The 27,384-nt window shown below is 59.7% G+C and overlaps 2 protein-coding genes across 3 annotated transcripts; one reads left to right on the forward strand and one right to left on the reverse strand.

Moving 5' to 3' along the window:
• Positions 1-327: 327 nt before the first annotated feature.
• COMT (catechol-O-methyltransferase) lies at positions 328-6,044 on the forward strand. The gene is made up of 4 exons (XM_008059690.1): positions 328-610; positions 1,653-1,846; positions 2,213-2,344; positions 5,548-6,044. Exons 1-4 carry the CDS (start codon positions 328-330, stop codon positions 5,746-5,748), a joined length of 810 nt encoding a protein of 269 aa, XP_008057881.1. The 3' UTR covers positions 5,749-6,044.
• An 831-nt stretch (positions 6,045-6,875) lies between these two features.
• On the reverse strand, positions 6,876-26,367 carry ARVCF (armadillo repeat gene deleted in velocardiofacial syndrome). 2 transcript variants are annotated; one of them, XM_008059691.2, is made up of 18 exons: positions 26,156-26,367; positions 18,065-18,223; positions 17,361-17,887; positions 15,702-16,201; positions 14,928-15,111; positions 14,059-14,176; positions 13,509-13,680; positions 12,837-12,854; positions 11,849-11,920; positions 10,815-10,942; positions 10,310-10,460; positions 9,883-10,081; positions 9,696-9,807; positions 9,512-9,602; positions 9,129-9,182; positions 8,725-8,810; positions 8,119-8,238; positions 6,876-7,674 (listed from the first exon to the last, which is right to left on the reverse strand). In XM_008059691.2, exons 1-17 carry the CDS (start codon positions 26,363-26,365, stop codon positions 8,131-8,133), a joined length of 2,889 nt encoding a protein of 962 aa, XP_008057882.1. In that variant the 5' UTR covers positions 26,366-26,367; the 3' UTR covers positions 6,876-7,674; positions 8,119-8,130. The 2 variants fall into 2 exon arrangements, with proteins under 2 accessions (XP_008057882.1, XP_021568865.1); XM_021713190.1 differs by lacking the exons at positions 8,119-8,238; positions 12,837-12,854.
• Positions 26,368-27,384: the final 1,017 nt, after the last annotated feature.

A 27,384-nucleotide genomic window follows, 5' to 3' on the forward strand; every position in this document is an offset into this window, starting at 1 on the left:
AGCCTGCTGGGAGGAGACAGCCTTGATCCATTTCTGCCTCTGTATTCTCTGTAGTTTTAAAGGGTCCTGGGCTGAAACTGTCCCTCACTCAGGCTGTCTGGGAAAGCACCTGAGCTGGAGAGTGTGCCCAGGCAGGGGCACATGAGGGCACAGGGAGTGGGGGCACGGGAAGATATCTCCTTGGCACTGACATAAGTTAAGCAACTGAAGCATGTGGTTTGCTCCTCTGAACTTTGGCCCTCCGGTGGCAGCACCCCCACACTGCTGAGGGGGCATGTGGACATGCCAGGAAGGGGCAGGGCACTGATGCCCCTCCCTGCCCCACAGATGGTGGAGTACCCGCCCCTGCTGCTGGCGGCCGCCTTGCTGGGTCTGCTGCTGGCACTGCTGCTGCTCCTGAGGCGCTGGGGCTGGGGCCTGTGTGTGGTCTACTGGTATGAGTTAGTCCTGCAGCCTGCCCGCAACCTGCTCATGGGTGACACTAAGGAGCAGCGCATCCTGAACCATGTGTTGGAGCACGCGGAGCGTGGGAACCCGCAGAGCGTGCTGGAGGCCATCGACACCTACTGCTCACAGAAGGAGTGGGCCATGAATGTGGGTGACAAGAAAGGTGAGTCCTAGCTGGCAAGTGCTGGGCCCTGGGCCACGGACCCAGGCTGGCAGCACAGCCCTATCGGAGAGGCTGGGAGGCTTGGGACAGGCTCCTGTAGGAGCAGGGCCCGAGCCTCGGGCTCAGCCTCTGGCTTCACCACCCCAGGCAAAGGTCCTGCAGGGACCTGGACACCCATGGCAGGACTCTGCCAGTCTTCAAAGGCTGTTGTTCTGAGTCCTGGTGGGGAGTGGGAAGTTGAACTATGCACCTCCCTTGCTTGGGTCCCTGGTTACTCATGACCCTGCTGCCTCCTGCCCAGGGACGGCAGTCCTGACATTTTGGAGTGATGGTACAGCTCCTTCGACTCTGCCCTGGCCACCATGGACCTGCCTAGAGACCAGTCAGGCTTGTTTTCCTCGGCCCTCTCAGCCTTGGACTGCAGCCCAGGGCATAAGCATGTGCTGTGCTGCGTGACAGCCTCGTAAGGGGACAACTCTGGGTTAGGATGGTTGGGGTCAGCCAGGGAGGGTGCAAAAGCATGGAGGCCAAGGGACCATGGGAATTCCAAGGGTATATGCACAGTGGGGAGCAGGTCCTTGGGCCAAGCACTTCGGGGGGAGGTAAAGACCCTCCCCCAGCAGGCTGGACATAGTGGCTCACACTTGTAATCTCAGCACTTTGGCAGACTGAGGCAGGAGGATTGCTTGAGCCTGGGAGTTCCAGACTAGCCTGGGCAACATAGTAAGACCTCACCTGTAGGAAAAAATAAAAATCAGCCAGGCATGATGGTGCACACCTATAGTTCTGACTGCTTGGGAGGCTGAGGCAGAATGATCACCTGCCCCTAGGAGGTAGAGGCCATGGTGAGCCGTGATTGTGCCACTGCACTCCAGCCTGGGCGACAAAGTGGACCCCAACTCAAAAAACAAAAAAAGACCCCTGGCAGTGGGTAGGGAGGTGATCAGAAGACCAGAGGCCAGGTGTGCAGGAGGGGCTGTTGCTGGGCTGGGTTCCTATCCTTCCTCTGTACTCACAGCTTTCCCCACGACCCCTACCACAGGCCAGATCGTGGACACTGTGGTGCGGGAGTACCAGCCCTCCGTGCTGCTGGAGTTGGGGGCCTACTGTGGCTACTCGGCTGTGCGCATGGCCCGCCTACTGCTACCTGATGCCAGGCTGCTCACCATTGAGCTCAACCCTGACTACGCAGCCATAACCCAGAGGATGGTAGACTTCGCAGGCCTTCAGGACAGGGTGCGGCATGCCTGCCCCTCGGTGACCAGTGAGGACACCAGGGCTCAGAGCGTCCAGGGCGGTGGATGGGGCAGCCTTGATTCACACCTGCCACTTGGTTGATTCAAGGCCACATTCACTGGGCTGTTGCTAGGCCTGTGTGGGCTTCCTGGGCCCAGAGCCAAGGAAGGACCCACAGCGGCACAGTGAGGGTGGTCTCACAGCCTTGCTCTACAGAGCAGGAAATCCCCAAGGCAGCCCTGGGAGGAATGGGCAAAGGAGGACCTCATCGCCCCACAAAAAACTGTTGGGTGAATGCTTGTGTGTGTCCAAGGGGGCCTCTTGTCCCTCCCTGTGGGCATGGGCACCAACAGAGTGCTGTTCCAGGTCACTGTGGTGGTTGGGGCATCCCAGGACATCATCCCTCAGCTGAAGAAGAAGTATGATGTGGACACGCTGGATATGGTCTTCCTTGACCACTGGAAGGACCGGTACCTGCCAGACACGATCCTCCTGGAGGTGAGCAAACCCGTCTTGCCAGGACAGCCTTGCTGGTGCTGCCCTGGGCCCCAATTGGTGAGCCTCAGCCTCTCCAGAGAGCTAGGAGCCTTGGCCCAGCCCTGCCAAGGATGGCTCTGGGGGCTACCTTGAACACAGAGGAGGTGTCTGAGGCCAGGGAGCGCAGGGGTAGGAGGCCCTTTGGCAGGGGAGATTGGTGGGGAGCATAGGGGCCTGGCTCTGGACACAAGGGTGCCAGCCTGCCTGAACTGGTGCAGAGTGCTGCCAGGTGGTGGGCAGTGGGAGAAGGTTGAGCACCCTGGACCAGAATGCCTGGGCAGAAGGAGCATAGGGCTGAAAAGATGGGGAGCTGCTCAGGGGGCCGTGCTGCCCTCCCACCAAGCATGCTGCTGCTGGCACAGGAACAGTGGGTGCCTCCTGAAGATCCTTCTCCTGAGGCCCCTCGTGAAGGGCCAGTCCCTCAAGCCCACCTGTTGAGGACCCTGAGTACCTCTGGAGTGAGGCCAGGCATGGATGGGTCACCCTCATTCCCTGGTGCCTGAGGCGGGGGCATTGGTTCTGACACCTAAGAAGCTTCATGTGATGATGCACGGGCTTACCCTCCCTGGTGGTCAGCAAAGGGGCACTGAGAGGCTCCCCGCCCCCCCCCATGGGCTTGGGACACCACCCCATGGCCTCTGCGCCTGGCCTGGGGCTATCCGCCCAGTGCTCGCCTGCTGCAGTGCTCCTAGGAGCTGCAGGCTGTTGTTGGCAGCAGAACTGTGAACGCTGGGGCATAGTCCTTAAGCCCTGGAGGTGGATGGGAAGGAGCCAGCACTGGCAGAGGCTGGTGGTGTAAAGGGCATGGAACATTGTGGGAATGGGGAAGTTGAGGGCATGGAGGGCTTTGCAGGCAGGGTGAGGTTAGGTCTGTCTTCCAGAAAGATTTTCAGCAGTCGGAGAGTGCAGAGGGGGGCTGTGAGGAAGGCACTGTGAAGGTCGAAGGCACTGAGCCCTGGGTTGGGAGGGGGGACTGTGCTGGCCAACGGGGCAGGAGGACATGGGCCAGGACAGGGCTGCTGTGGGGGGCTCTCCTGGGCAGGGGGAGGCCCACCCCCTACTATGGAAGATGGCCCTGGCAACTGGGTACTGGGGGCAGAGAGCAGGTGCCCAGCCAGCCAGCCTCACTTGGGTAGGATCAAGCCCCACACTGGGCTGTGTCACAGGGTTGGGTTTCGGCAGCTGTGGTGCCTGTTGTAATGAGAGGCCTGCCATTTAGTAACTAGGAAACTAATAGTCATTTCAGTGCTGTTGTTCAAAACTGGTCATTATCTCAAAAGAAGCAGCATCATGAATTGGGAACGGCTGTGCTTTTAAACATGCGTCTGCACACCCAGCAGGGGCGCTGCAGCCCTGCTAATAGGGTCAGGACCAGCCTGGCTCTGCAGGGCCCAGCCGTCCCCTCCCCTCGGTGGGCTCCCTGAGCATGGAGAAGGGTGTGTGTGTGTGTGTGTGCGTGCGCACGCACTCAGGGGCAGATGGCAACTCAGAGTGGCTGATACCTTGGGGAGGCCACTCCACAGAGCCACAGGAGGAAGTGAGAGACACATAGACAGCACGGGAAGCCCCAGTACCTCTTTAAGACAATCTCTGAGGCAGGTCACTCTGCTTTCTTCTCTCTGCTAGCCATTGCATCCAGCCCATACCCCAGGGGAGAGGGACAAGGCTCCCCCTCTTGAAAGGAAGAAGAGAGAATGGAGGGTACAGCTTAAAACTACCTCAGGAGAGCCACCTGCTCCCCTCCACAGGTCAGAGCCCTGGGTGGCTCATATGCTGGGATTCTCCAGGTGTCTTTTGGCTATCAGGAGGCTCTCAGTGTGTGGACACAGACAGGCATGTGCTACTACCTTCCCTGAAACCAGCTTCTTAAAGAGTGGCCCCTCACCTCCAGAGGTGACTGTAGTCCCTTGTCTCTCCTTTGTGATTCCCTCTGGGTGCCTGCTTCTGGAGGCTCCTGAGTCTCCCAGCACCACCCTGAGAACCCAGGAGGCCTCGGGGCCCTGGTTCATTTTGTGCAATTCCTGGCCCAGACCCAGAGGGAGCTGCCCTCCTCAGGCCAGCCTGTGCCCTCCTCCTGGGCCAGTCTTTGTCCTAAGTTTTTTCGGCCAACATTGCTAGGACATTTCTTTTTTCTAAGAGAAAATGCATCATGATTCACAATGGTCCTTCCTATTCAAATTGTGGAGCTTTGGGCTGTCCCTTGGCCTCACTGGCCTCACAGCTGTATGGCATCCATACTCCCCTGAGAGCCCATGAGAGCCCACAGGCTGGAATGACTGCTCACCCCTGCTGGGAGGGCTTCAAGGACTGTGGGGCTCTCTCAAAGGCACATCCTTGCCTGGAGGGGTACAAAGGCAAATGCCAGTGTTTTTAAGTCACTTGGGGACCCCCTTCCTGCCTGTGTCTTGAGATACCTCCTGCCTTAGTTGTTTGATTTTGTTCTCAGTGTTCGAGATTTTTTTTTTAACTTTTGTTTTTGATATGTAAGTCAGATCTCCCGGACAAGGGTGTCACTCCCCCATAGGCAAGCACTTCCTCTGGAGGTTTCTCTATTATTCCATGGGCTGTAAGCAGATCCTCCCACCCAATCCCCCACCCCCCACTTAGATAGACAAGCATCCCATGAGGTTGCTCCTGCTGAAGGGCCCTGTCGGTCATCCCTATGACTATGTATCCAGTGACAACCCCTTCTTTTTGCATAGAGCCCGAAGGAGAAGCCCCATGTCCTCTCAGGGCCCAGGCACCAGTGGGAATGGGGCTCTGCAAACACAGGAGCCTGGGCCCATCCGAGCCCATCTGGGTGTCAGGCCTGTTGCAGGGAGGTGGGTCTGCCGGTGGCCTCTGCCCTGGTGCCTCTTCCTCTTAGGTGCCTGTGTTCCTGGCACCAGGTGTCTGAGACCTACTAGCCTCTGGCCCCACCATCTCCTACCCCTTCACCCAGCTAGCACTTCTTGTGCACCTACTATGTGCCACATGCTGTCTGAGGGGTTGGGCTGCACAGAGGAGTGAGGGAGGAAGACTCATTGTCCTTGAAAGCCCATGTTCTAGAGGTGGGACTCCAGCCTTACACCACCCTCTCCTGCAGGACCCATGCTAGGAGAGAACAGGGGGCCTTGGGAGACCTGTCCTGTCCTGACCCCCACCCTTTGGTCTGTCTCCTGCAGGAATGTGGCCTGCTGCGGAAGGGGACGGTGCTGCTGGCTGACAACGTGATCTGCCCAGGTGCGCCAGACTTTCTGGTACATGTGCGTGAGAGCAGCCACTACGAGTGCACGCACTACTCCTCCTACCTGGAGTACATGGAGGTGGTGGACGGCCTGGAGAAGGCCATCTACATGGGCCCGGGCAGCCCTACCAGGCCCTGACTACCCACCTGCTTGGGATCCCTCACCACGCCTGGCTGTAGACAGCGTGATTGGCATACTTCCGCCAGCCTTCTCCCATGGCTCTGGGGTCTGTCCTAAATGCAGAGCACACTGAGGCCAGGGCCTGGGCCTGCCACACTGACCTCTGCACTGCCGTTCTAGACTATCCTTTTTTAAGACTCACTTATGACCTCTTTACTAAAATCTGCTAACTGTAATCATCTTCCACGCTAATGTCATATCTTAAAAATATAAACCAGAAATTAAAGATCTACATTTTAGATACAAGAAATCAACTCGGTACCATTCTTCTCTACTGCCACCTCAGCCCCGGCACCAAACACTGGAGCTCTCCTGAAGGACACTGATACCACGGGCCTGGGCCCATGGCAGGTTGGGTTTGGGTGTCATGCCTGGTTGGGAGCTCCCAGCCAGTGTGGCGCCAGCCCTGCTCAGCACCATTCCTCCTGTGGCCAGGCCAGGGTCACCTGCCACCCCTATGGGGACATCTGCCTGCCCAGGAACCTAGAACAGAGAAGTCAGCCAGCATTTGCGCTCGTCTGACTGAGCTGATGCTGCAGCTGGGTGGACATGCCATAAAGCAGTGCCCTGGGCCCTGAGTGCCACTGAGTGATGTCTCCTTCCCTGTTCCTACTCAGCCTTGCTTGTGGAGAGGAGACTGGCTCAGAGTAGCCATGACACCCCTCAGACTGCCCTACTGGCAGGTGACGACACAGTGCTGGTGTGTGTCTGCTGAAGCCAGAGCTGCCCCAGCCCCACCCTGGTGCTCCAGCCCCAACTCTCCCAAGGAGCCAGACTCTGGCCACCTCAGAAGCTCCCCAATGCCCCAGCAAGGACCCAGGTCCCAGACCCATATCACCTGTCCTGGTTGAGCTCACCTGTGTCCAGACCAGCCCCTAGCAGGGACTCCTCTTATTAGGCTCAGGGCCCAGCTAAGCTCCCAAAGCCAGCCCCTCCCTCTGGATGTAGAGGTCAGCAGCAAGCCCCAGTGGATGAGTGGGCAAAACAGAGAGATATCTGTACCCAGTCCCCACCCAGACACACCAAGACTCCGACACCAGGGAGGAGCCAGCAGCTGGTGACAGGGATCAAGCTGCACAGATAAGTTCCTTTGCTGATGTTTTTAATTTTTAAATTTTCGTACAAAAATTTAGATGTATACCAATACAGTCTTATTTTGGCTTTGTTTTCAATGCTTTTTGTCAGTGTTTCTCTTCTGTTTTAAAGTTACAAACAGCAGGCACTGAACAGCAGTCCCCTATCCTCCACAGAAGGTCAGCCCCAGAGATGCTACTTGGGCTCCAGGCAGTCAGGGGGCCTGGCCACAGTCAGCTGGGGAAGGGCTCCACTGCTTGGGGCCACGAGTCTGCAGGACTCCAAGGGCAGGAGGGGGCATGGGCAGCCTGACCCCTGTCCTGTTGCCCCCAAAGCTTCCCTATGGCCAAGGCCTCGTGGAGCAGCCCCACACATGGTCTACTGCAGCAGGATGGCCTGGGGAGCCCCTCCACCCTCCAGAGTCCAGCTTCTCCCCCAGCCCCTCCCTGCCTGGCTGTCTCAGGGCCCCAGCACAGGTCTGTCTTCTCTTGGGCAGTGTATGGGCACACTCCTATCCTGCCCCATAGCACAGTCAGGTGCTTCCCCTGCCACCTCCCAGCCCCACCCCAGCTGCCCTTCGGCCTCCAGCCTGCTCTCACTGGCTCACGCACAGCACCATGTCAGTAAACAGCTAACTCAGCCTAGGGAGTTAGGTGGGGAAAGCCAGCCAGGGTGGGAGGGAGGGCGGCTACAAAGGGCAAGGTGCTGCCAGCCCCCACCGCCAGGGGGCTCCAGGCTCCACGCAGGGCCTGCTCAGGATAGCCTGCTCCAGTGGTCCAGTCCCTAAGAACAAGCGGCTGGGCCCGGGCCCTGCAGAGGGAGAGGGGACATGGATGCTGCAGCCACAACACAGGCCAACAGAGTAACACAGGCAGGACCTTTTGTGACTGGGCAGGACCCCTTCCAGGGCTACACAGATGAGGATGTGGACAGCAGCAGTTGCTGTAGTGGCGGGGCCCATTCTGAGGGTCTGGGCACCAGGGCCAATCCTGACCTGGTGACCTTTGAGGGGCCCTGTGCTCGGGGCATTGGAAGGTTCAAGGTCTATCCCCACTCTGGTCCCATCTCCTTGATCCCACAGGGCCTGGGATGGGGCTGCAGGCCTAAGAGAGCACCCTCCTTCCCGGACCTCAGCCTGGCCTTCCTTGCCCCGCAGGGAGCGTGCAGGAAGAGCAGAGCGTGCAGACATGGACAACAAGAGGCCCAGCAAGAGGATGGAAAACGGTCCACAGACAATCAGACAAAAGGACATACCAGGCATGCAAGCTAGACCCAGGAGTCAACGGGCTGAGGCTTAGCGTCCCCCACGGCGTCCACCAGCCTGACTGCAGGCCTGCTGGGCCCGAGTAGAGGGGCCTTCCTGCCAGGGTCGAGCTGCAGCACACGTGGGCAGGTGGACAGGAAGGCATTAGAGGCATAACAGAGCAGGTTAGTCAGCGCTCAATTGGGAGCAGGGCCAGGGCCAGGTGGGGTGGGGGTGGGGGCCTGCCAAGGCAGCACAGGGGAGCCAGCCGGTGTGGCTCACAGGCCAGGGTGGCATGTAGACACACAGAGCCTGCACACAAAGCCAGGGACTGGCACAGAGCAGGCAGCAGGTGCTGCCCTTGCCTGGCAAGCGCATGCGTAAGGGAGTGTGGACTCGCTGCTCAGAGGTTCTCTGCCGTGCATGGGTGGCCGGGGAGTGCTGCCCCATCCCTCCCTCATAGCAGGGTAAGCTTTGAACTATCAGCACTCACAGCCAGACTGGTGTGAGAGAGCTGCTTCCCCCTTGGGGCCCAGACCAGACTCACCACAACCTGGGCCACCCTTCAGGTAACCCCAAGGCACAAAGCCCCCAGGCGCCTGCCCACAGCCACTCACTTTCAATGGTTCTTTCTCAGAGGCCTCCCCTGCAGAGGTGCTACCCCTTGCCCGCCGCTCCCTCCGGTCCACTGTGGAATATTCATCTGTGTGTGGGGGAAGGTGAGGACACAGGAGCTCTGAGGGACAGGCCTGTCAAAGCAGCTCTCCCTCTCAGCCCAGATGCAGGAGGGTCCTGGGACAGTAGCTTTGGAGGGGGTTCCCACCTGTCCCTCACAGCAGGATTGCACAGGTGCCAGCTCCAGCCCTCCATGGCAGCTCGAACCCCCCATGGTAACTCCCTGAGATCCCTACACCAAATCTCTCCTCTCCAACTAGCACCAGTCACACCTCATAAAACCAGGAGGACGATCAAGTTTCACCTATCCCCCACAGGAAACAAGCCAGGAAGCATCTGCACTCACCTGGGCCCAGTGCATCCATGGGGATTACATCCCTGCTGCCTGTTTTCTCACCATCTGCAAGGCATGAGCAGGCACGTGGTGGCAGTGGGGACAGGGCAGATAAGCCCATGCAGAGCTGGCCCAGGTGACCCTAGGTGCTCTGGGTCACTAGGTCTCTGCTTCCTTCTGCCCATTCTCTGCCAGATGGCACCCCACCAGCTTGACACCAAGATGAACGCCATGGAAAGGGAATATTCCAGAGACAGAGCAGGAAGGAGGCCCCAACTGTGGAGCCATCCTAGCAGGAGGCCTGTCTCTCTCCTCCACCCTCACCCCCTCTTGCCCTCAGCAGGTGGGGAGCCACTCTTGCCTCCTATCCCCTAGGCCCCACTCCTACCACTCACCCAGGCTCTTGTCCACCAGTGGCAGCGTGCTGTCATCGAAGCCCCCAGGACTCGGTGCTCCCTTGGGCCCCTTGGCAGCAGCAGCCGCTGACTGAGGAGGCACAAAACAGAGGTAGGTGGGGCTGGCACTCTCTTTGGGACCCAACCCAGTGACTCAATGAAGTGAAGGGGAGGTCAGCTATACCTGAAGGCGTGCCTTGGTCCACCCATCCCTCTGCAGGGCCCCACGCAGCTCCTTGTAGCTCCACACTGTCTGCAGCACGTGCGATGCTGCCTTTGCTTCGCGTACAGACTGGCTGCAGAGTGGGCGGTGTCAGCGGCAGCCCATCCTCCACCCCACCCCACCCTGCCCTCCTGGTCTCCTCCCCCACCTGGAGGCCACAAGGGCCACAAGTGCAGGCACACCATGGGCCTGCAGGAGCGAGCGCGCATTATCCAGGCTGTCAGACACGATCTCGTGGATGGTGTTGAGCACAGCCACTACTGTGTCCTCCTCCAGATGGACGCTGGGCCGCACTGTAGCCTGTGTGCTGCGCACATTCCGTACCAGCTCAGCCATGGCGTAGCTCCCTGCGGTGGGGGGTACACTGTCAGGACATGCCCTGCCCACGCCTCCGGGAGAGATGACCTGGTGAAAGCCAGCCCGGCAATGCCCTAGGACACTGCAGCCACCCCGTGAACAGAAAGCTGAGCTTCAAGGATAAGGCTGGGAAGACAAGCGTCGCCGCACCTGGGACCCTCCCAAGTGGCGGGGATGAGGCCTGGACCCCTAAGCCACCTCCCCATCCGTGTTCTTACCGATGAGGTCCTTGTTGCGCCGGTCCAGCGAGAGATTACGCAGGGCGATGGCAACAGCGCGCACCACCTTGTCGGTCTCAGACTGCAGTAGCTCCACCAGCACTGGCAGTCCGCGCTCCTTGCGCACCATGGCACGAATGTATGTGGCCCACTGTGAGGGAGTGGAGGGGTCAGGGAGGTGGGGAAGTGGCGAGGGTGGGAGGGGTTGCTCAGCTGCTCCTGCCGGGCTGGCTCCTCCCTGTCCCTGGCCTGCACCCTGGGAGGGGTCTTCCTGCTCCCCTGCTCAACAAAGCCCCACTGCGACAGCCCAGCACCACCTCTAACAAGCAGTATCCCAACGGGTCAGGGTGTACTGCTTGCAACCCAGGCACACTGAACCTCTTAGGCCTTGGGGGCCCCGTGTCCCCTCCTCTCCCTGCCAGCCCAGCAGAAGCTGCACCAGCAGGGTGCCTGGGGCTCCTTCTCTGTCTCAGGTCCGCCCTCCCTGCCGGACCCCACCCCTCACCATCCAGTTGCCAGCGCTGAGGTTCTGCAGGGCGCCGGCGGCGGCCTCCAGGGTGTTGAAGTTCCGGCTCTCGGTGAGGAGGGAGAGGTAGAGACGCACTACCTCAGGCTGGTACAGCAGCTCAAAGCCTGGGTACAGGACAGCCCACCCACGGTCACCCAGAACCTCCATCATACCCCTACCTCCTACCCCGTCAGTGTCCTCACAGCTCCCAGGGCAGAGGTGAGCTGGGGCCAGGGATAAATGTGGGACAATCATGGAATGTCTACTATCAACACAATCATCCAAAGAAGAAAGAATTCCCATTTCACAGAGGGGCAAACCGAGGTTCAGTCAGACCTGCCTGGCAGCAGGAGCGTCCAGGAGGCCTGGGGTGGGGAGGGAGGAGACAACCATTTCTCTGTAGGTACCTGAAGCTGTGCAACCAGGGCCACACCCCTAGTAGCAGAATTCACCCTCCCTAGCAACAGGACCAGCACTGGCCAGTATGTTACTGAGGCTGTGCAACCAGGGCCATGCCCCTAGTAACAGGGCCCACCTTCCCTGGCAATAGCGTCTGCAGATATGTTATTGAGGCTATGCAACTGGAGTTATTCCCCTAGCAACAGAGCCTGCCCTCTCTGGCAACAGTCCACCTTCCTGCATTCAGGGCGGCTGCCTTAGCAACAGGACAACAGGACGCACTCTCCCAGCCAACTGTGACAGGTTCCCTGGCAATTGAGGCCCCATCTTGCTTCTCTATTCAGTGCTCTGGAGTCGAGGGGCTGAGGCAGCTTTCCAAGCCCGCCTGTCTCTACGCTAGGACTTCTTCCTGGCTTGGGAAACTACACCTCCTTCTCCTTGTCATCCTCCACATTTCATCACCCTCCCCCATTCTTATGCCCTATGTTCCCTCCACTCCAGCCTCTCCGGACTGCCTGCTCCCACACACTCCATGTGCATGCCCCTCCAGGCCTGCTTGATAGCCCAAAGCTTCACTACCAGGACAGACCTAGGCCTGGGATCTGCCACTGGCCCTGCCTGAGCCCATTCACCTTTGGCGGCCTCAGTTCGCTTGGGCAGGTCCAGCGTGTCAAAGTTCCGGTCCATGTCACCATCCTTCTTCCCTGGAAGGGAAAGGGGGTGGGAGGTGAGGTGGACCCCATGGGGATGGGAGTATATTAGGAGGGTGAGCACACTGCCCAGGCCTGGACACCAAGAGGACCCTAAAGTGGAGTATCATTCTCAGAGTTTGAGCAGGCAGGCCCAGGAGAGGACAGTGGTGACAGTGGCGCCTGGGGATATTTCAGCCGTGAGCCAAGCACTTAGGGCTCATCTCCCACCAGAGGCTGTACCTTCTCAGTGGCTCTCTTGTGGCTGCCAGCTGTGCCACTGAGAAAGCCAGGAGCCCAGGTTGAGTGGCAGGTAGGTACAAGCAGAGAGACTGAAGGCTGGCAGGGACAGGGCTTGCAAGGGTCACACAGCAGGATAGGGCTGGGGTCAAGAACTTTCCCAAGGGGAACCATCTTAGGCTCTACTGGTCTGGAGAAACCCCCATGCCCAGGTTGGACCCCTGCAGCAGTCCCACCTAACATCTGTGGAGCCCTACTTGTACACCTCTGTGACAGTAAACTCACTGCCTTCCAGCCACCCTCATCTCAGATGAGAACATGCTTGCCCCTCTGGAAGACAGCAGAGCTGAGCTCAGATTCCCTGCCTGACCCCACCCCCACTCACCCTCCTGGACCTTTGTATTGTCCCACTGAGCCACACATCACCCCATTCCATCATAGGAACAGACCAATTTCTGGTACCCTAGGAAGGAACACACCCTGGGTCCTGCTCCTGCCCACTCTGCTCAGCCCAGCCCCACCTAGGTAGGCACATCTGAGGTTACAGGACAGTCCCTGGCTTGCCTGCCAGTCAGGAGCTCACATTCCTGCCACCATCAAGGAGGTAGGGCAAGGCCTCAAGCTGGACACGCTTCCCACTCCTGGAAGCCCACTGCACCAGGACTGGACACTAGGACACACAGGGACTCACCTTGATGAAACCACTCCTCTGGTGACGGAGCAAGCACAGGAGAGAGGAGAGGAACCTGAGCACGCAGCACCCCCCTCCCATGCCCTCCCTGGAGGTCTGACTTCCCGTTGCACACTCTGGATTGAGTCTGGTGGCACGCAGAACCTCACCTCAATCACTTCTGGGGGCTGAATGCCCACCAAAGGGACAGGGAAGGGGAGGCCTAGGGTCAGTGGGCCTGGGGAAGGCCATGCCAGGCTACTGCAGCTGCTGGGAAACTACACCCTGTCAATGCGGTGGGGAGGGAATGGGGTGGGGGAGCCTCGCCAGGGATAGGGGCTGCCCTCAGGCTGGTCAAGGCTGCAGCCACTCTGTGGACAGCCAGTAGGTGGCATCATCTGTGCACTTTCCCAGTCAGCAGCCTGCAGAACACTGCCCTAGAGTGAAATGACTGGGTCTGGGCACTATGGGACCACATGGGTTTCCTTCCTGTCCTCCCCTGGACTACGTCCTGCACTCTGGCTCTCATCTGTGGTGTGACCTGGGGCAGGACACCCTCCTGGGCTCCCTGCTGCCAGCCCATCAGGGGTTGTCCAGGTGTGCCCTGGCCTCTGTGATGGTCTGTCATGGGTATGGAGAGCCTTCAACCGGAGGGGGGGGGGTCCAGAATGGTGTCCCAGTCTCACCACCCACCTTTGGCCTTCTTGCCACCAAAACAGCTGGCATCATCCCGCCTCCGGCGCTGGGAGCCTGCAGCATTGTCGGGGGGCCCAGCCTCAGCTTCCTGGTACCTGTCGGCTCCAGGCACCTCCTTGTGCACATGGTAGGACAGGTTCCGCATGATGCACACGCAATTCTCCACTGACTGTGGGGAGAGGTGAGTGGCTGGGGCACCCTACACACAGTGCTGGCTCAGGAAAGATGCTACGGCTGGCCAGCCAGCATACACCCAGGGTCCCGAGAGCATCCTGAGGCCTCAGCTAGGGGCCTGCATGGCACTAGTCATCAGGGAGGGGCTGGAGAAGGAAGCCCAGCCTCATGCAGCACCTGACCCATGGAGGACCACACCTGCTTCAGTGTGGACCATCGTGAGGTGGTGGACCACGTGCAGGTGCTGCCCCCAAACTGCATACCATTCCCCTGTGTCACAGCTAACACCTCCAGCCCCCAGGTCCAGTGCCTGCTCCTCCTCCCTTCCACCCTGGGGGCAGGTTGTGGGACCTTCCCCATCCTGCCTGCCCACCTTGTTGTCCGTATCCTTCCTGCCCACCGCCGACTGCAGAGCATGCAGGAGCGCATCCACCAGCCCTTCACACTCCCGGAGGCGCCGCCTGGCCTCAGCACCATCTGAGCTCACGTTTCTGGGTGGCCAAGAGCACTCCCATGACCCTCAGCCCCCATGGAAACTCCCCCAGCTCACCCCAGCCTCCACCGCCCCAGCCTCCAGAGTTTGTTTTTAACTGCAAAACAGGACCTGCTGCCACCCAGGGACTGGGACAGGATAGAACAGGCTGGAGCACAGTGAAGGGAAGGGGGCCAAAGAGTCTGAACCCCAGGTTGTGCCCTACCTACCGGCATCTCTGTCCAGGAAGAAGGGGCTTCCCTGACTCCCAGCTGAACTGGAAAGGGACAGAGGTGGGCCCAAAGAGGCCTGAATTCTGGCTCCCCTGCCCCACTCCAGTGGCAGCTCTGGGCACCACCTTGCCCTGAGATCAGGACCCCATAGGGCCATATCCTGATGGGCAAGCAGGAATGTGGGGACCCAGGATTCTGTCTGTAGGGTTTCTGCAGGGCTTCCTAGGGTTGGGGAGAGGGTAGGGGTCAGGAATTGGGATGAGCCTCCAGGCAAGTGAACATGAAGGTCCTGGCTCCCCTCTGGTCATTGGGAGACTGGGGAGAAGCTGAGCAGGGCTGGGGTACTGCACAGGCAGGAGGCCTTGGCCAGAGGGTGCCCTTGGGGAAATGCAGCCCCGTCAGTCCATTTCTTATCCACAGGACTCATAACATGGCACGCTGTCCTCCACACCATGTGGGACCATGAAGATGCCTGGGTAGCTGGTCACCTAAAGGGAACAGCACCAGGCAGAGGCCCAGGCTCAGCCCTGCCCACACCTCAGGCAGCCCGACGTGTTCTTGAAGACAGTTGTCCACTCAGCATCCCGCGGTTTGGAGTCCTCATTGGGCTCGCGCTCCCAACCTGAGTGGGGCACAATGATCTCGTGGGTCAGCGTCTGTAGGCCGTGGTCGATGATGACCATCTTCAGGGGCTCGTAGGATGACAGGTTCCAGAGTGTGCCTGTCGGGCACAATCAACCAACCACACTGACCATGGACATCCCTCCCTGCATCCCGTGGCTATGCTCAGGACCCTTTTTGTGCCCCGGCTAGCATGGAACAGCAGGAAGTGATGAAAGCCTGGAGAGGTTCTGGGCTAACTTGGCCTAGGCCCCAACAGTGGCTTCCAGTTGGGAGACTGCCCCCAAAGGAGGTAGGGTACAGAGGAGGCACAGGCATACTGTCTCATCCCACCTATTCCCTGCTACGTGGGTGGGGACTCATACTCCTGAGGTCATAAAATCTTGCAGAGACAGGTACCTGTCCCTCAGGCCCACAAGGCACAAGCCACACCATGGCACCATCAGGGTGGGAAGCAGAGCAGTGGGCCCTAGGAGAGCTGTTGTGGGGACAAGTGGGGAGGGTGCCCCCTGAGGTGCCTGGTGGCAGTTCTTCCTGTGGTTGAGGATGGGGACCTGTCATGGCATCTGGGCCTGACGCCTACCTCCCAGGGCAACTGGGACTCTGTACTACCGGGTGGCTTCCCAATCACGAGACCCAGGGTGGCCTCACCTCTCCTGAGGGAGGCAGACATGGCCAGGCCCCACTCACCAGTGACGAGCTCACGGACCTCACTGTCCCGGGCAGCACGCAGCAGGCGCACCAGGGCAGGCACCCCACCACAGTCCCGGATGGCGGCCTTGTTGTCAGTGTCCCGGCCATAGGAGAGGTTGCGCAGTGCCCCGCAGGCCCGGCGCCGCACCTCAGCCCGAGGGTGGTCCAGTAGGGCCACGAGCAGCGGTAGCCCCCGCAGCTGCCGCACACGCCGCTTGACACCCTCATTCTCAAAGCACAGGTGCTGCAGGTAGGCAGCCGCATTGGCCTTCACAGGGTCCACAGGGTGCCGCAGCATGGCCAGCACCTCAGGCAGCTCAGGGTCCCGCCAGCGAGGCTCCTTGCGGGCGCTGTCCACTGAGGGTGAGCGCCGCACCAGCCGGTCCAGGCTGCCTAGGCTGCCCCGCTCAGGCTGGGCTAGGGGTGCTGTTGCTGCCGGAAACATAGGCCGCTCGTCCATCAGCTCACCGGCATCATCTGCCGCATCCTCATAGGCCCTGTGCAGATGAGTGGGGTGCATGGACATGTCACAGCAGCCACTGGCCCTGCCTCTGAGCTGCCCCATCAACCTTCTCAAGGACCATGAACACACTCAACAGGGCCAGGTTGAGCACGTCTGTGTCTTAGCCCCAAGCACAGACCCAGGGTGCCCACAGGGTACAGACAGTCACATGCTACCCGGTCCAGCAAGAACATAGCCAGAACCAATGAGAGCCAAACCCAGCCGATGGCCTTCAGGGCTTGTATCCCTCCCAGGACAGGGAACTCACTCACTGCTGTTCCCTAGTCTTGAGCTAAATGGAGGTTCCATGCAATATCTGTCCACGATTGGGGTGGGGGGCTATCTCCCTTTCATAAAACCACCACGGGTAACTCCGTCAGGTCCCTTCCCTGTGGGAGTTTTTCTGTTCTCTCAATAAATCCTGCTTAAAAAAACAAAAACCAAAAAACCACCCACCCATCTTCTCATGAGGCCCATCTCTGGCTGATGCCAGGATGTGGGGGGAGTGGGTGACTCTCCGCATACAACCACCCCAGTGGGACTGTTCGAGGGATATTTGGGCCACCAGCCCCTTAGGACACGAGATGTCCTTGGTGCTCCTCAGACTGCTGGGTTGTGATCATTAAACCCACCACCCAGGGGAGGGACTGAGGGCAGAAGCGGTCAGGTGACTTGCCTAGAGTCACAGCTGAATCTAGACCCAGGTTGTGGTCATGTTCTGACTCTGCAGATACAGACACAGAGGGCAGCAGAGATAGAACTGGAGGCAGGGGGACAGAAAGGCGAGGGGTTCTGGACTCTGGTTACTAATATACATGTATGAAACTGAGGCCCAGGGACAGGCTGGGGCCTCAGACTAATAATACCACCTCTTGTATTTGAGTCTTTACAGTCATCTGTTTGGAACAAAGGCAGCAGGTGTTAGGCTCTGTCACCGGCTTCTCTTGTGCCCTGGACCTGTGAGGGGGTCCACCTAACTTCTACCATCCCAAGGCCTACCCTTTTGCTATCCTTGACAAGTGCCAAGGCCAATTCAAGCTAAAGTGCTCATGACCACTCAACCACAGCAGCTTGACTACATTATGGGGTACTCTGTGGCTAGAGAGTAGAAGGTAGACTTCCTAGATGAGGCAGGTGGGGGGATGGGTGCTCACCTGGCACGAAGGCCCCGCCCACACTCGGGCCTTCTCCACGTGGCCGTGCTGTAATCAGGCTCCAGCTCGGGACCACCCTCATCATCGGCGGCCAGGCTGCGTGTGTCATCCTCCAAGCCATACGGCTCTGCCTGGAAGCGCTCTGGCAGGGAGCGGCCACCCGGCGGCCCAGGCTCAGGGCCCACTGGGAAGGGCTCGCGTCGGCCAGGCAGCGTGAAGCAGCCATCACCAGGGCCTGGGCCAAGGGGTCCAGCACGTGGGGTCCGCACACCCAGCCCTCGAGACAGGCTGCCATAGCTGGGGCCTTCCCGGGGCTCGGGGCCATCAGAGAAGCCACCTCCGCTGCTGAGGTAGGCTCGGGAAAGAGTAGCCACTGGGCCACCACCACGCAGTAGGAAATGCCGGTCAAGGGGGCCATCAGCAAAAGGACCTAGCGGGGGGCCACCATCCAGCAGGGGGAGTCCATCCGGGCCCAGAGGCACCTGGCGTACTGTCCGCGTGGTCACTGTCTTGACCATCTTGGTGACCTGGTGGATAGGTGGGTGATGGGTAGGCTGGGCAGCCCTAGAAGCCTGGAAACTGCCACAACAGGGCCTGGCTGGCCTCACTTTTCTACCAGAACAGGCAGCCGGCCCACATGCCCGCTCTGCATGGGACAGCTATGGCTATCTAGCCTGTACTCCCACTACCCGGTCTGGTCATACCTTGGTCTCAGTGCGCCGGGTGGTGCCATCTTCGGAGGTAACGATGGACACATGGGAAGTGGGTGTGCCAGGGTCCTCCTCCACTGTCACTGTCTCCTCCAGCACCTCAGGCGCCTCTGGCATGGTGGCCAGTGAGGCCTGGCTGCCTGGGCTCTGCTCCTGGGGTAAGGAGGGCATTGGTGGGCAGGCCTGCTGCTCATGCATCCTGTAGTGAAGGTCCCCACGTGGCGGTTCTGTCTCAGCCTGTGCTGGCTAGCATGCCTTCCTCCTGGCCCGAGACATCTACCCCAGGGCCCGTGTCTGCCTGAGCTGGCGAGGCCCATGGCATATTCTTGCCCTCTGAACATCAAGGTGGATCCTGACAGTTGCCCATCCCTCCTTGGGCTGAGTTGGCAGATGAGGCCATGGCACAGACCCCAGAGGTATAGTCTTGGGGATCCTCCACAAGTTGTGAGGCCTGGCAGTCACAGGCCCCTCCAGGCCCAAGGAGACGCCAATGAGACCTGCAAGATGCCCTCCTGACATCATCCGCCACCCCTGGCTGGGCCTTCATGGTGTCCTGGGCCCCTCCCGTCCTTACCCCAGAAATCTTGAGTGCAAAAGCCTTGAGCGGGGGTAGTTTCAGTGCTGCTCACAGACTCCTGTGGCCACACCCAGGCTGCCACCCCCGTGGCCAGCCAGACGCCCTCAAAGGACAGAAATACCCAGCTCCCATAACACCCTGTGTACCCAGAGCACTAAAATACCCTCGCTTCTTTCAGCCTGAACATTCTTGGGCGTCAAGTGGGCATAGCCTGGCCCTACAGACCCTGAGCATCATCAGAGACCAGAGACGGTGGATTCAACCCGACAGCCACCCTTGTCACCACCCTGTAGGTGCCGACAGTGGTGGAATTCTGGGCAAGACTGCTTTGAATGAGGCCCCATGCCTGCTGGCTAGTCTTGCCAGTGGGGAAACTGAGGCTCAAAGAGGATAGGCTGACCACAGCACAGCCAGGTCCAACCCTTGCTGTGCTGAGCGACATGAGAACTAGAGACCCACAGCCTGTCCCAGGGCCTCTGATCACACAGGTTCCCAGTCCTAGGGCAGCACCATGCCGACACCCTGGGAGCTGTAACCAGCCAGGACGTGCAGGGGCTGAAACCCAAGTCCTAGTGGGTGGGTGAGTGGGGAGTACATTCCTGGGCAGCCAGGGCTAGGTCATAAGGAGGATAGGCCCCACTCGGTGGCCCAGGCCCCCGGGCCTTGTACAATGGGTCCCCTGCCTGGGGGCCTGGTTCCAGAGCTGACTCTGCCTGCTCCTGGGGCAAGGGGCCCACGCTGCCCTCAGGATCTGCCTGCCCAGGTCCTTGTACAGGAAGCCTCCCCTCCCCAGGTGGAGGGTCCCACCCTAGAGAAAAGTTTGGCCCCTAATATGTACAGTACAACGTACAAGGAGGAGCTGGCACCAACATGTTAAGTTCATCCCTCAGGCTCTGGTGACACAGGAAAGAGGCAGCCACAGAATGCACCTCCCTGCCCCTCAGGAGCAGGGCCTCAGAAGATGATGGATAACTTTATAGATGGAACACTGAGGCCTGGCATGGGGGAGAGGATTAACCCTAACTCTGCAATGCTGGCGTAGGTACTTCAGGTAAATGGAGACTGACAAGGAGGCTTTTGGGCTACACCTCATCCCCAGTCTTAGGATGCAGGTAGAACGCCTGCTGGGGACTTGGACACCAAAAAGGGACCCTGTTCTTTGAGGAAAAGAAATATACTGAGGCCCAGAGTGGGGACAACTGGTGGGCTGCCAGGCAGGGTGAGCTGGGCTCTTTTCCAAGGGTACTGGGAAGTGAAACTCTGGAGCAGGGGCCTGGCTGCCTTGTCTGTATTTGGCAATCGCAGGTCCAATGTATGCTACAACCTAAGCTCGCTCTACTGGGCCCATGGAACTGGTCAGCTCAAGCATGGGGGCCTGGCTCCCAGGGGCTACAGCTCTGGTGGTGGGGTAGGGTGGAGGGTGAAGCAAGACTGAGGGAACATTGCCCAGGACACTCTGTCACTGGGATGTGGCCCGCAGATTTGCATATATTTGCATATATTAGACACTCAAAGAACAGTTCCCTACTCCCTAGCTAGGCAGCGGGGATAAGGGAGAGAGGAAGAGGAGAAGGACATCTTGGGGCCTCAATGTCCCTCTGTGGGCCCAGCTCACCCACTCACCCTGGCAGTGGCGAGGGTCTGATACAGTATAATTGAGGGGGTGGGAGCCTGGCAAAATTGTGGCATCACCCACCAACCTGGCCCAGGCCCTGCAGCCCAGCCTCTGGATCCTGAGGCCCCGAGTCCCTGCTGGCAAATGACCTCAGGGAGCTAAAAGTGAGTGATGACTTCACCCTGGCGGCGGAGCGTGAGTCACCCGGTGATCACAGAAAGTGGCTCCATTACACACGCCTGGGCACACACACACACACACACACATAGATAGGAATCTGAACACACATGCATGTACCTGGCCCCCCCAGGAACCCATATGTGCACATGCAAGTGCCCAGCCTGGCGCAGGCCTGAGCTTGTCAACCTGCATGCTCTCCTAAGAGCACCCTAAGCGCACAGCACCCACTGTTCCTGAGGCACCCTCAGCACATACATCCTTATCTCCTCCACCTACATGCTGTGTGGCTCAGGCCTCTGCATCATCTTCAGGGTAGGCCATGGAATAGTGGGTCCTTGGATTCCTGTCTGCCCCCATGCCCTACCCTAGGACTCCACGTCACACATGGACCTGCCCAGGTTGTCCTGCTCTCAGGAACCCTGGCCCTGCAGCCCCACAGAGCCTGTGCTCCAGAATCCTGGGCTGTTCCCCTTTGCACCCCAAACATTAACTCCATCCTGGACATCCAACCCCACAGGCTGTGTCCTGCCAACTGTCTCCTGTCACCTCTCCCCAACCCTTGTGCAGGGATTATGACCAGCCTCTCATCCAGTTACTCATCCTTCCCGTGGCTCTCTCATCTGTGGTGTACCAGGTCTGTCCCTCACACTTGGCCTGGAGAGGGACTGCTCCCAGGTCTGGGGTTTCCCATGAGCTTCCTTGGATGTGGACCCACCCACTCTCCCCTGCTCTTAAGAGGGTCCCAGAGGTACAGGTCTGAGTCCAGCATGAGGGCTCTGGGCCCCATCACACACCTGGGGCTGGGCTTTCTCACAAGGAGATGGAAAGGACATGGGGGCCAGGGCCATGGGACATGCCAGGGAGCACTAGCCAGGTGCAAGCAATGCAGAGCAGTGAAGAGGTGGACCAACATACAGAGGGGCTGTCATGGGGCAAAGTCCACAACAGCCCCGAATGGGAGCGGGGACAGCAGAGGAAACAAGTCAAGTCCTAATTTGGGATGAGGACTGGACTGGTGTCCCAGAGGCACCTATCTACCTGCACTGTCTGTACCTTACAACACCCACAATCTGTGTTCTGAAGAGCAGACTGTGGGGTGGGTGCCCACCCTGTCCAAGGCCCCACTGGCACACACAGGGGATGGGCTGAGATTGTACCATGTGGATCCCACACCCATGGGCCAGGCTCTCTGAGAGCATGAGATGGCTGCCACCAGATGGATGGATGAATGGAAGGATGGAGGAGTGAGTTCCTCCACTCCCAGCATGGTTCTCCCAGGTAAAGAAGTCAGGCTGACCTCTTTCACCAGGTAGCAAGCCCTTGGCCATCACAAAACGCCCTTTCCCTTCGTGCCCATGGTCTCTGCCCAATCCCAGGGACCCAGAGCTCACCACTCCACACAGCAGTGCACTTTCGAGGGTGTGGCCCCAGGCAGAGGGGCCAAAAGGCCAAGCTGGAAGACCAAACTGGGAGAGAGCAGGGCTAGCTGTCACCATCTCCAGCCTCCCCAAGCTTATCCTGGATGATCAGCCACACTGTGACATAAATCTCTCCCACAACTGGCCCCTCCATCTCTGGGGCAGTCAGCAGCCAGAACCTGGGGACCACATCAGGGTTGCACAACAGGCAGAGAGCTGGTTGCCCAGGTAGGCAGGTGTGTGGGAGACCTGACTCCCACCCCAGGGGGTCTTGGGTGGTCTCTACCCAGCTCAGCCTTAGTTTCCTTGCCTGTTACTGAACCTGGCCCCTGTCGGCAGAGTGCAGGCTGCCCATGCCTTCCCTTCCACCTCGGCACCTAGGCAGAAGGTCCTGGTATTCCTTGGAGACCCCCTTGACCGCCTGCATGTGGGCAGGGCCGGCCTTCCATCATGTGCACCCTGGCAGAGGGGGGCTTCCACTAAAGCTCCAGAAGCTCCTTCGCTGGTCCCCGGAGTGGGAGGTGCAGGGGAGAGGAGAATAATCCTCCAGGGAGCAGGAGGCCCAGCAGGGCTCCCCCTCCAGACTCAGCCTCCCTCAGGTCCCCGCACCTGTCCTGGGTACTGGTCGGGATGCCCCCCCCGCCAGGTTCTCGTATTTGTCCTGGGCACCCGCTAGGGTGCGCCCCCCAGGGTTCCGGACACTCCGCGCAGGGTCGCACAGCCTGGGCCCAATCCCAGCCCCGAGGCGCTCCAGAGACCCGGGGCCTGCGCCTTGCACACGGGGGGCAGCGCTCACCCCGCCCGACCCGGCCCTCACAGCCTGACCGAGAGGACAGACAATAGCAGTCCGCGCCGGGATCCGCGGAACAAAGCGGGTCCTGCGGACAGGCTGGCCTCCCCCCGGTGCCCCCGCTGAGCACCCTCCAACCTGTCTGAGTTCGGCGGGCATCGGGCCGGGGCGTGGGGCGCAGGCGGCAGCGGGACCGGGCTCGGCTGCTCCGGCACTCGGGCTCGGCTTGCGGACTCGCTCCCCGCGGGGCGGATCCGGCGGCAGCCACGGCCAGCAGCCAATGGGCGGGGCGCCCCGGCAGGGCGAGGCCAGCAGCCAATGGGCGGGGCACCCTGGTGGGGCGGGGCCAGTAGCCAATGGGAGGGGCACCTGGGCCGGTGGGTCGGGGCCACAAGCCAGTGGGCGGGGCACCTGGGCGGGTGGAGTGGGGCCAGTAGCTTGGCTACCTCCCCTCCCTCTCCCCGATCTTCAGCCAGGGTTGTGAGCTCCTCACCCCTCTCCGCGGCAAGGGTGACATTCCCCGCCGAGTGACTTGGGCCAGGCCCTGCCTCCCAGGCCTCCGTTTTCCCCATAAATGAGCATAAGTGTCTCTGCCTGTGGAAGGAGAAAGTGAACTCCCGCAGGGTAGGGACCGGTGCCGCGATGGGCCGAGCATAAGGTCACCCCCACTGGCATAAACCGCTCAGCCTGGCTGCGACTCAGTGTCACCCTGCTGTGAAATGGGGGCTGGTGTCGGCGCTGCAAGGTCCTGCAGGTCTCCCAGAGCCCGCCGCAGACCAATCCCTAACCAGAATGGGCTTCCAAGGAACCGTCCTCACAGAGCTCAATGAGGACCTAGACAACAGTCCTGCAAGGGTTCCATTTTGTGTCTTGAGTTCTCCCTAACGAGACCCCTCCCGGAGCCTGTACAAATGTTCAGCCACACCCTGGGGAGTCTGGCTCTGCTGGAGGCAAGGGGAAAGAGGGACCCAGCTAAGACCACCTTCTTGAGTCACACCTTACAGAGGCAAGCCAATGGCTCCAGCATGTGAACAGCTCTGAGATAAAAAGAGCTGGGACCAGCTCAGGGAGACCTAGTGGGTTTGGCAAGAGAAAGGCCCCCAGCCCAAGGCCTCCCACCAGCTCCTCTCTGGAACCCTCTCAGCAAACAGCCTCTCTTGGGGCCACCTCCACCCCCTGCTTCCACATGTACCATGTACAGAAGCTATGTGGCCAGCACGCTAAAGACTTGGTGCCTACCACGTGCCCCTCTGAGCCTCAGTTTCCCCACCTGCACAGGGTGAGCCACCTGACTGCTGGTGCCCTTATCTTCCATCTAGCGCAGGCCTTTGTGGAGCCACCCAGGGCAGTGTGTAGGAAGACCGGAACACTGCCCTAAGGGAATGACCAGGATCTGATGTTTAAGCTGGTTCCATCTTCTCAATTTCACCAACTGCCAGTGCCCCGGCCACATACCCACCTTTCTGAGCTCAGGGTAAGCCCAACAGTCCAGCTGGCCAGGTCCACAGGGCCGGGGAGCAGCCCTGCTCCAGCTAGGTATCTGGAGGAGGGGCCCTTTCTGCTGAAGAATGCAGAGCAAGTAGCACAACCTCGCCTGGCTTTCCAGCCTCTGCCAACAGCCACCTGTCTCGCCACCAACCCTAAGATTCTTAAACCCCCAGCTCTGACCCTGGGGTTTAGTGGGTGGATCACTAGGCACTTCTGCTGAGATCAAACTGGAAAACAAGTCTGGCATGGAGGCAGCTGGACCTGGTCAGCTGTGGTCCCTCTTCCCCCAGACTCCCATTAGCCCACTCAGCTATAGCCCTGGGAGCATGTGCTTTCCCTATCTCTGCCTGAGAAAAATCAAGGAGGTGGGCAGAGGCAGTGGGGCAACAGCCCAATGTCTTGCACTCCTCCGCCTTAAGGAGATCAGGGCAGCTCCAGGCCATGGGAACATCTCCCTACAAGGGCATCAACCCTCTGGGATGTCGTCAATCCTCCCACACTGCCTGTCCATGGGCTGGAGAATAGAGCCTGTTCCAGCCTGGAAGAGCTAGACTGAGGGCCCTGGTGCCAGAAGGGCAGCCTTGGGGTCACTGGCTGCCACTGTTTCCATGTGGCCCAGACAGGGTGTTCTGCTTCCACCTTAAGTCTGGGGGGGTGCAGGTCTCATCCTTTGGAGTGTCTGGAGTCTGGGGTTATGGGGATGGCCCTGGCACCTAAACCTCTGGAGGCTTCTAGGCACCAGGGGCTTAGAAAGTGGGCTCCTAGTGGGGCTGGGGTCCTCTGGAGATATTGACTCTGACTACACCTGTGCTGGGTTGCACATTCCAATGGATCTCATGAGTGGACACAGAAACCATCACCTGTTCATTGGCAGACATCAAGGATTAGGGAGTAGTCACTAGCCCCAGATTCCCCAGCCTGACATAGGCTGCTGCTTCTGTGCCCACATGCCTAGCTGGGGAGGTGAGCCCACAGGGCCAGCCTCAGCAGAGCCCAGCACCTGGATCCTTTCCCCTCTAGGCACCAAGAGCCAGGCTGCTTCAAGGCACCAGCACATGTGTGCCAGGCACAGGTCTCTGGAGCCAGGGTCCAGCAGGACCAGAGAAGGGCAGGTGTGTGTAGGTGCTGGGGGAATGCTGGGGGGAGGTCTAGCTGCTGGGTTTTGGAGGTCAGGGAGCTAAGCCACAGAAACAGGACTCTACTGCAAGGGCCCTCTAGGGTTCCTCTGTGAGGCATCCAGAGGACACAGCAGGTGGTCCCTCAGCCTCTGAGTTGGTTGGTAAGGAGAGGCCTTCCTCTTTCCACTGGCTGCTGGGACCGTCCGTCCGATTACCTCCTGCCCTGGGTCTCTGTCAATAACTGGAACCACAATAACCACACAGAACCCCAGCTTTCCCTGCATTTCCTCGTTCTGCTCTCACCACCTGATCCAAGGGTCATTGCTGCCCATCTGCAGGCAAGGGTGTGGGTACAGGGAAGGGGTGTCCAAGTGGCCTGATTTCTGAGTATGTGCCCTGACTTATGAGTTCTCAGGACCTGTCCAGGGAACAGACAGGGCCCATTCCTCCTGGAGCTGGACCATGGCCTGTAGGAAAACAAGGCTCCCAGGTCACCCCCTGAGCTGTAGGCAGAGCCCGGGCCTTGCAAGTGCCCTGGGGCTGACCCAGCAGTGTGTGCAATGGAGAACACCATGGCACAGAGACTCTGTGGCAGGCAAAACTTGGTCTCCAGGCTGACCAAGCAACTGCCCAGAACAGACTAGCTGCCTGGGCCTGAGCGCTCATTTCATGGAAGCGTTGTTCTGAGGGTCAGACTGTGCCCTGCCCACTCTTCACATGGTACCCAGCATACCCAAGTGGGACTTCCAGCACTCTTGGGATCCTATTTTCCTTCCCTCCCCAGGTGCTCCAGCAGGTCTTGCTATAATCCATTGCATGCTGGCTAGTGGTCCACTAGGACCCCTTGATTGTTTCCCCACTTGGCCATTTTCACACTTCCCAAGTCACTAGGCTGTTACCTGCAGGACCAGCTGTTGCCAGGCCATTGGCAGGGACTGCCCACTGCCAACGCCACCACTGCCCACACCAGGCTGCTGGGCACGCTCCAGTTGCAGGGCAACATGGCGCCGCTCCTGCTCCAGTGCCCGTGTCAGCTGCTCAAAGCGGGCCTCCTGCTCCTTCACTGAGGCCAGAATGCTGGCAGCTGAGTGCACGTTGCAGTCCTCCATGACTGGGTGCCGCCAGCTGCAGGCAAAGCAGAGCAAACTCATGTGGGGTGGGGCAGGTCTGGCAAGGCCGTCATGGTCCCCCTGCCTCCCCACTCACAGACCATACAATGTACTCCCAGACCAGAGCATCAGCTCTCTGGAGGGAAGCTGCATTGATTGAATTCTAAATTAAAAGTCATTAATCTGAGGCTGGGCGGAAGCAGCTGGCCCACTCCCCCTGGAGTGGGACTCTGACCCGGCTCCTCTGCTTCCTGTCAGGCCCAGCAGAACCACAGGCCGTGGGTGTCTCCATGTCCGCTGGGACAGTGGGAAGAGCTGGTGTGATGAGGGTTACTACCTCCCAGGTCCTCTGCTGCCCCCAGCACATGCTAGCTCACCCCATCTCGCTCATAGGCAGATGCCAGGGCTCAGAGAGGGTAAGAGACTGTGTGTAGCCACACAGCTGGTGTGACTAGCAGCAGGGAGTGAGAGGCCAGTCCACTGCTGGGTGCCTGGATGCCAAGGTTAGTGCAGGAGGACCACAGCCTCAGAGCTCCTGTGTACCTGCAGTCCAGCTGCCACTCAGCCATGCTGGCCATGAATGAGGGTGGCACCTGACCCTTGTGGCAGAGTGAACACTGAAGACAAACCTGGCTGAGGCTTAGGCTGGGTTGCATGAAGTAAGATTCCTGGAGGTGACTGGATGTGTGATGCCCCATCCAGAGAGGGTAGGGCCAGCGTCTGAGGCCTAGTGCTGGGGCAGGATCCGGCCTGCTGCCCAGTACTGCCCCCAGGCCCCAGAGGAGCGGGTGGGGTGGGGGCTTGGCAGCTGCTGCAGGAGCCAGCACTTCCCCTCAGCTTGTTCCCTGGCTGCCCTGCCTTTGTTTTTCATGGGCAAGAAGCAGCAGGACACGTATGCAGCATGCAGACCCAGGCTTAGCAAGGGGGTGGGTACTGGCCATACTGCCCAGTGCTACTTGCAGCCTCTTCCCAGCCTGGTCCCACCAACCTGCTGAGGCCTACTCCACTGGTTCCCTAGC

The sequence above is a fragment of the Carlito syrichta genome, unplaced genomic scaffold, assembly GCF_000164805.1.
Source record: "Carlito syrichta isolate Samal-C Ts95f unplaced genomic scaffold, Tarsius_syrichta-2.0.1 Scaffold304335, whole genome shotgun sequence".
Taxonomy (NCBI): Eukaryota; Metazoa; Chordata; class Mammalia; order Primates; family Tarsiidae; genus Carlito; species Carlito syrichta.

Excerpts from the sequence above, each read along its gene's own strand:
- COMT (XM_008059690.1), top strand. The coding sequence starts at position 328 with ATGGTGGAGTACCCGCCCCTGCTGCTGGCGGCCGCCTTGCTGGGTCTG. Across the intron at positions 1,847-2,212 it reads TCGCAGGCCTTCAGGACAGG|GTCACTGTGGTGGTTGGGGC; the intron begins GTGCGGCATGCC and ends GTGCTGTTCCAG. Across the intron at positions 2,345-5,547 it reads CAGACACGATCCTCCTGGAG|GAATGTGGCCTGCTGCGGAA; the intron begins GTGAGCAAACCC and ends TGTCTCCTGCAG.
- ARVCF (XM_008059691.2), bottom strand. The coding sequence starts at position 26,365 with ATGGAGGACTGCAACGTGCACTCAGCTGCCAGCATTCTGGCCTCAGTG. Across the intron at positions 17,888-18,064 it reads CCCGGCGCACTGAGACCAAG|GTCACCAAGATGGTCAAGAC; the intron begins GTATGACCAGAC and ends CCTATCCACCAG. Across the intron at positions 13,681-14,058 it reads GGAAGGATACGGACAACAAG|TCAGTGGAGAATTGCGTGTG; the intron begins GTGGGCAGGCAG and ends CTCTCCCCACAG.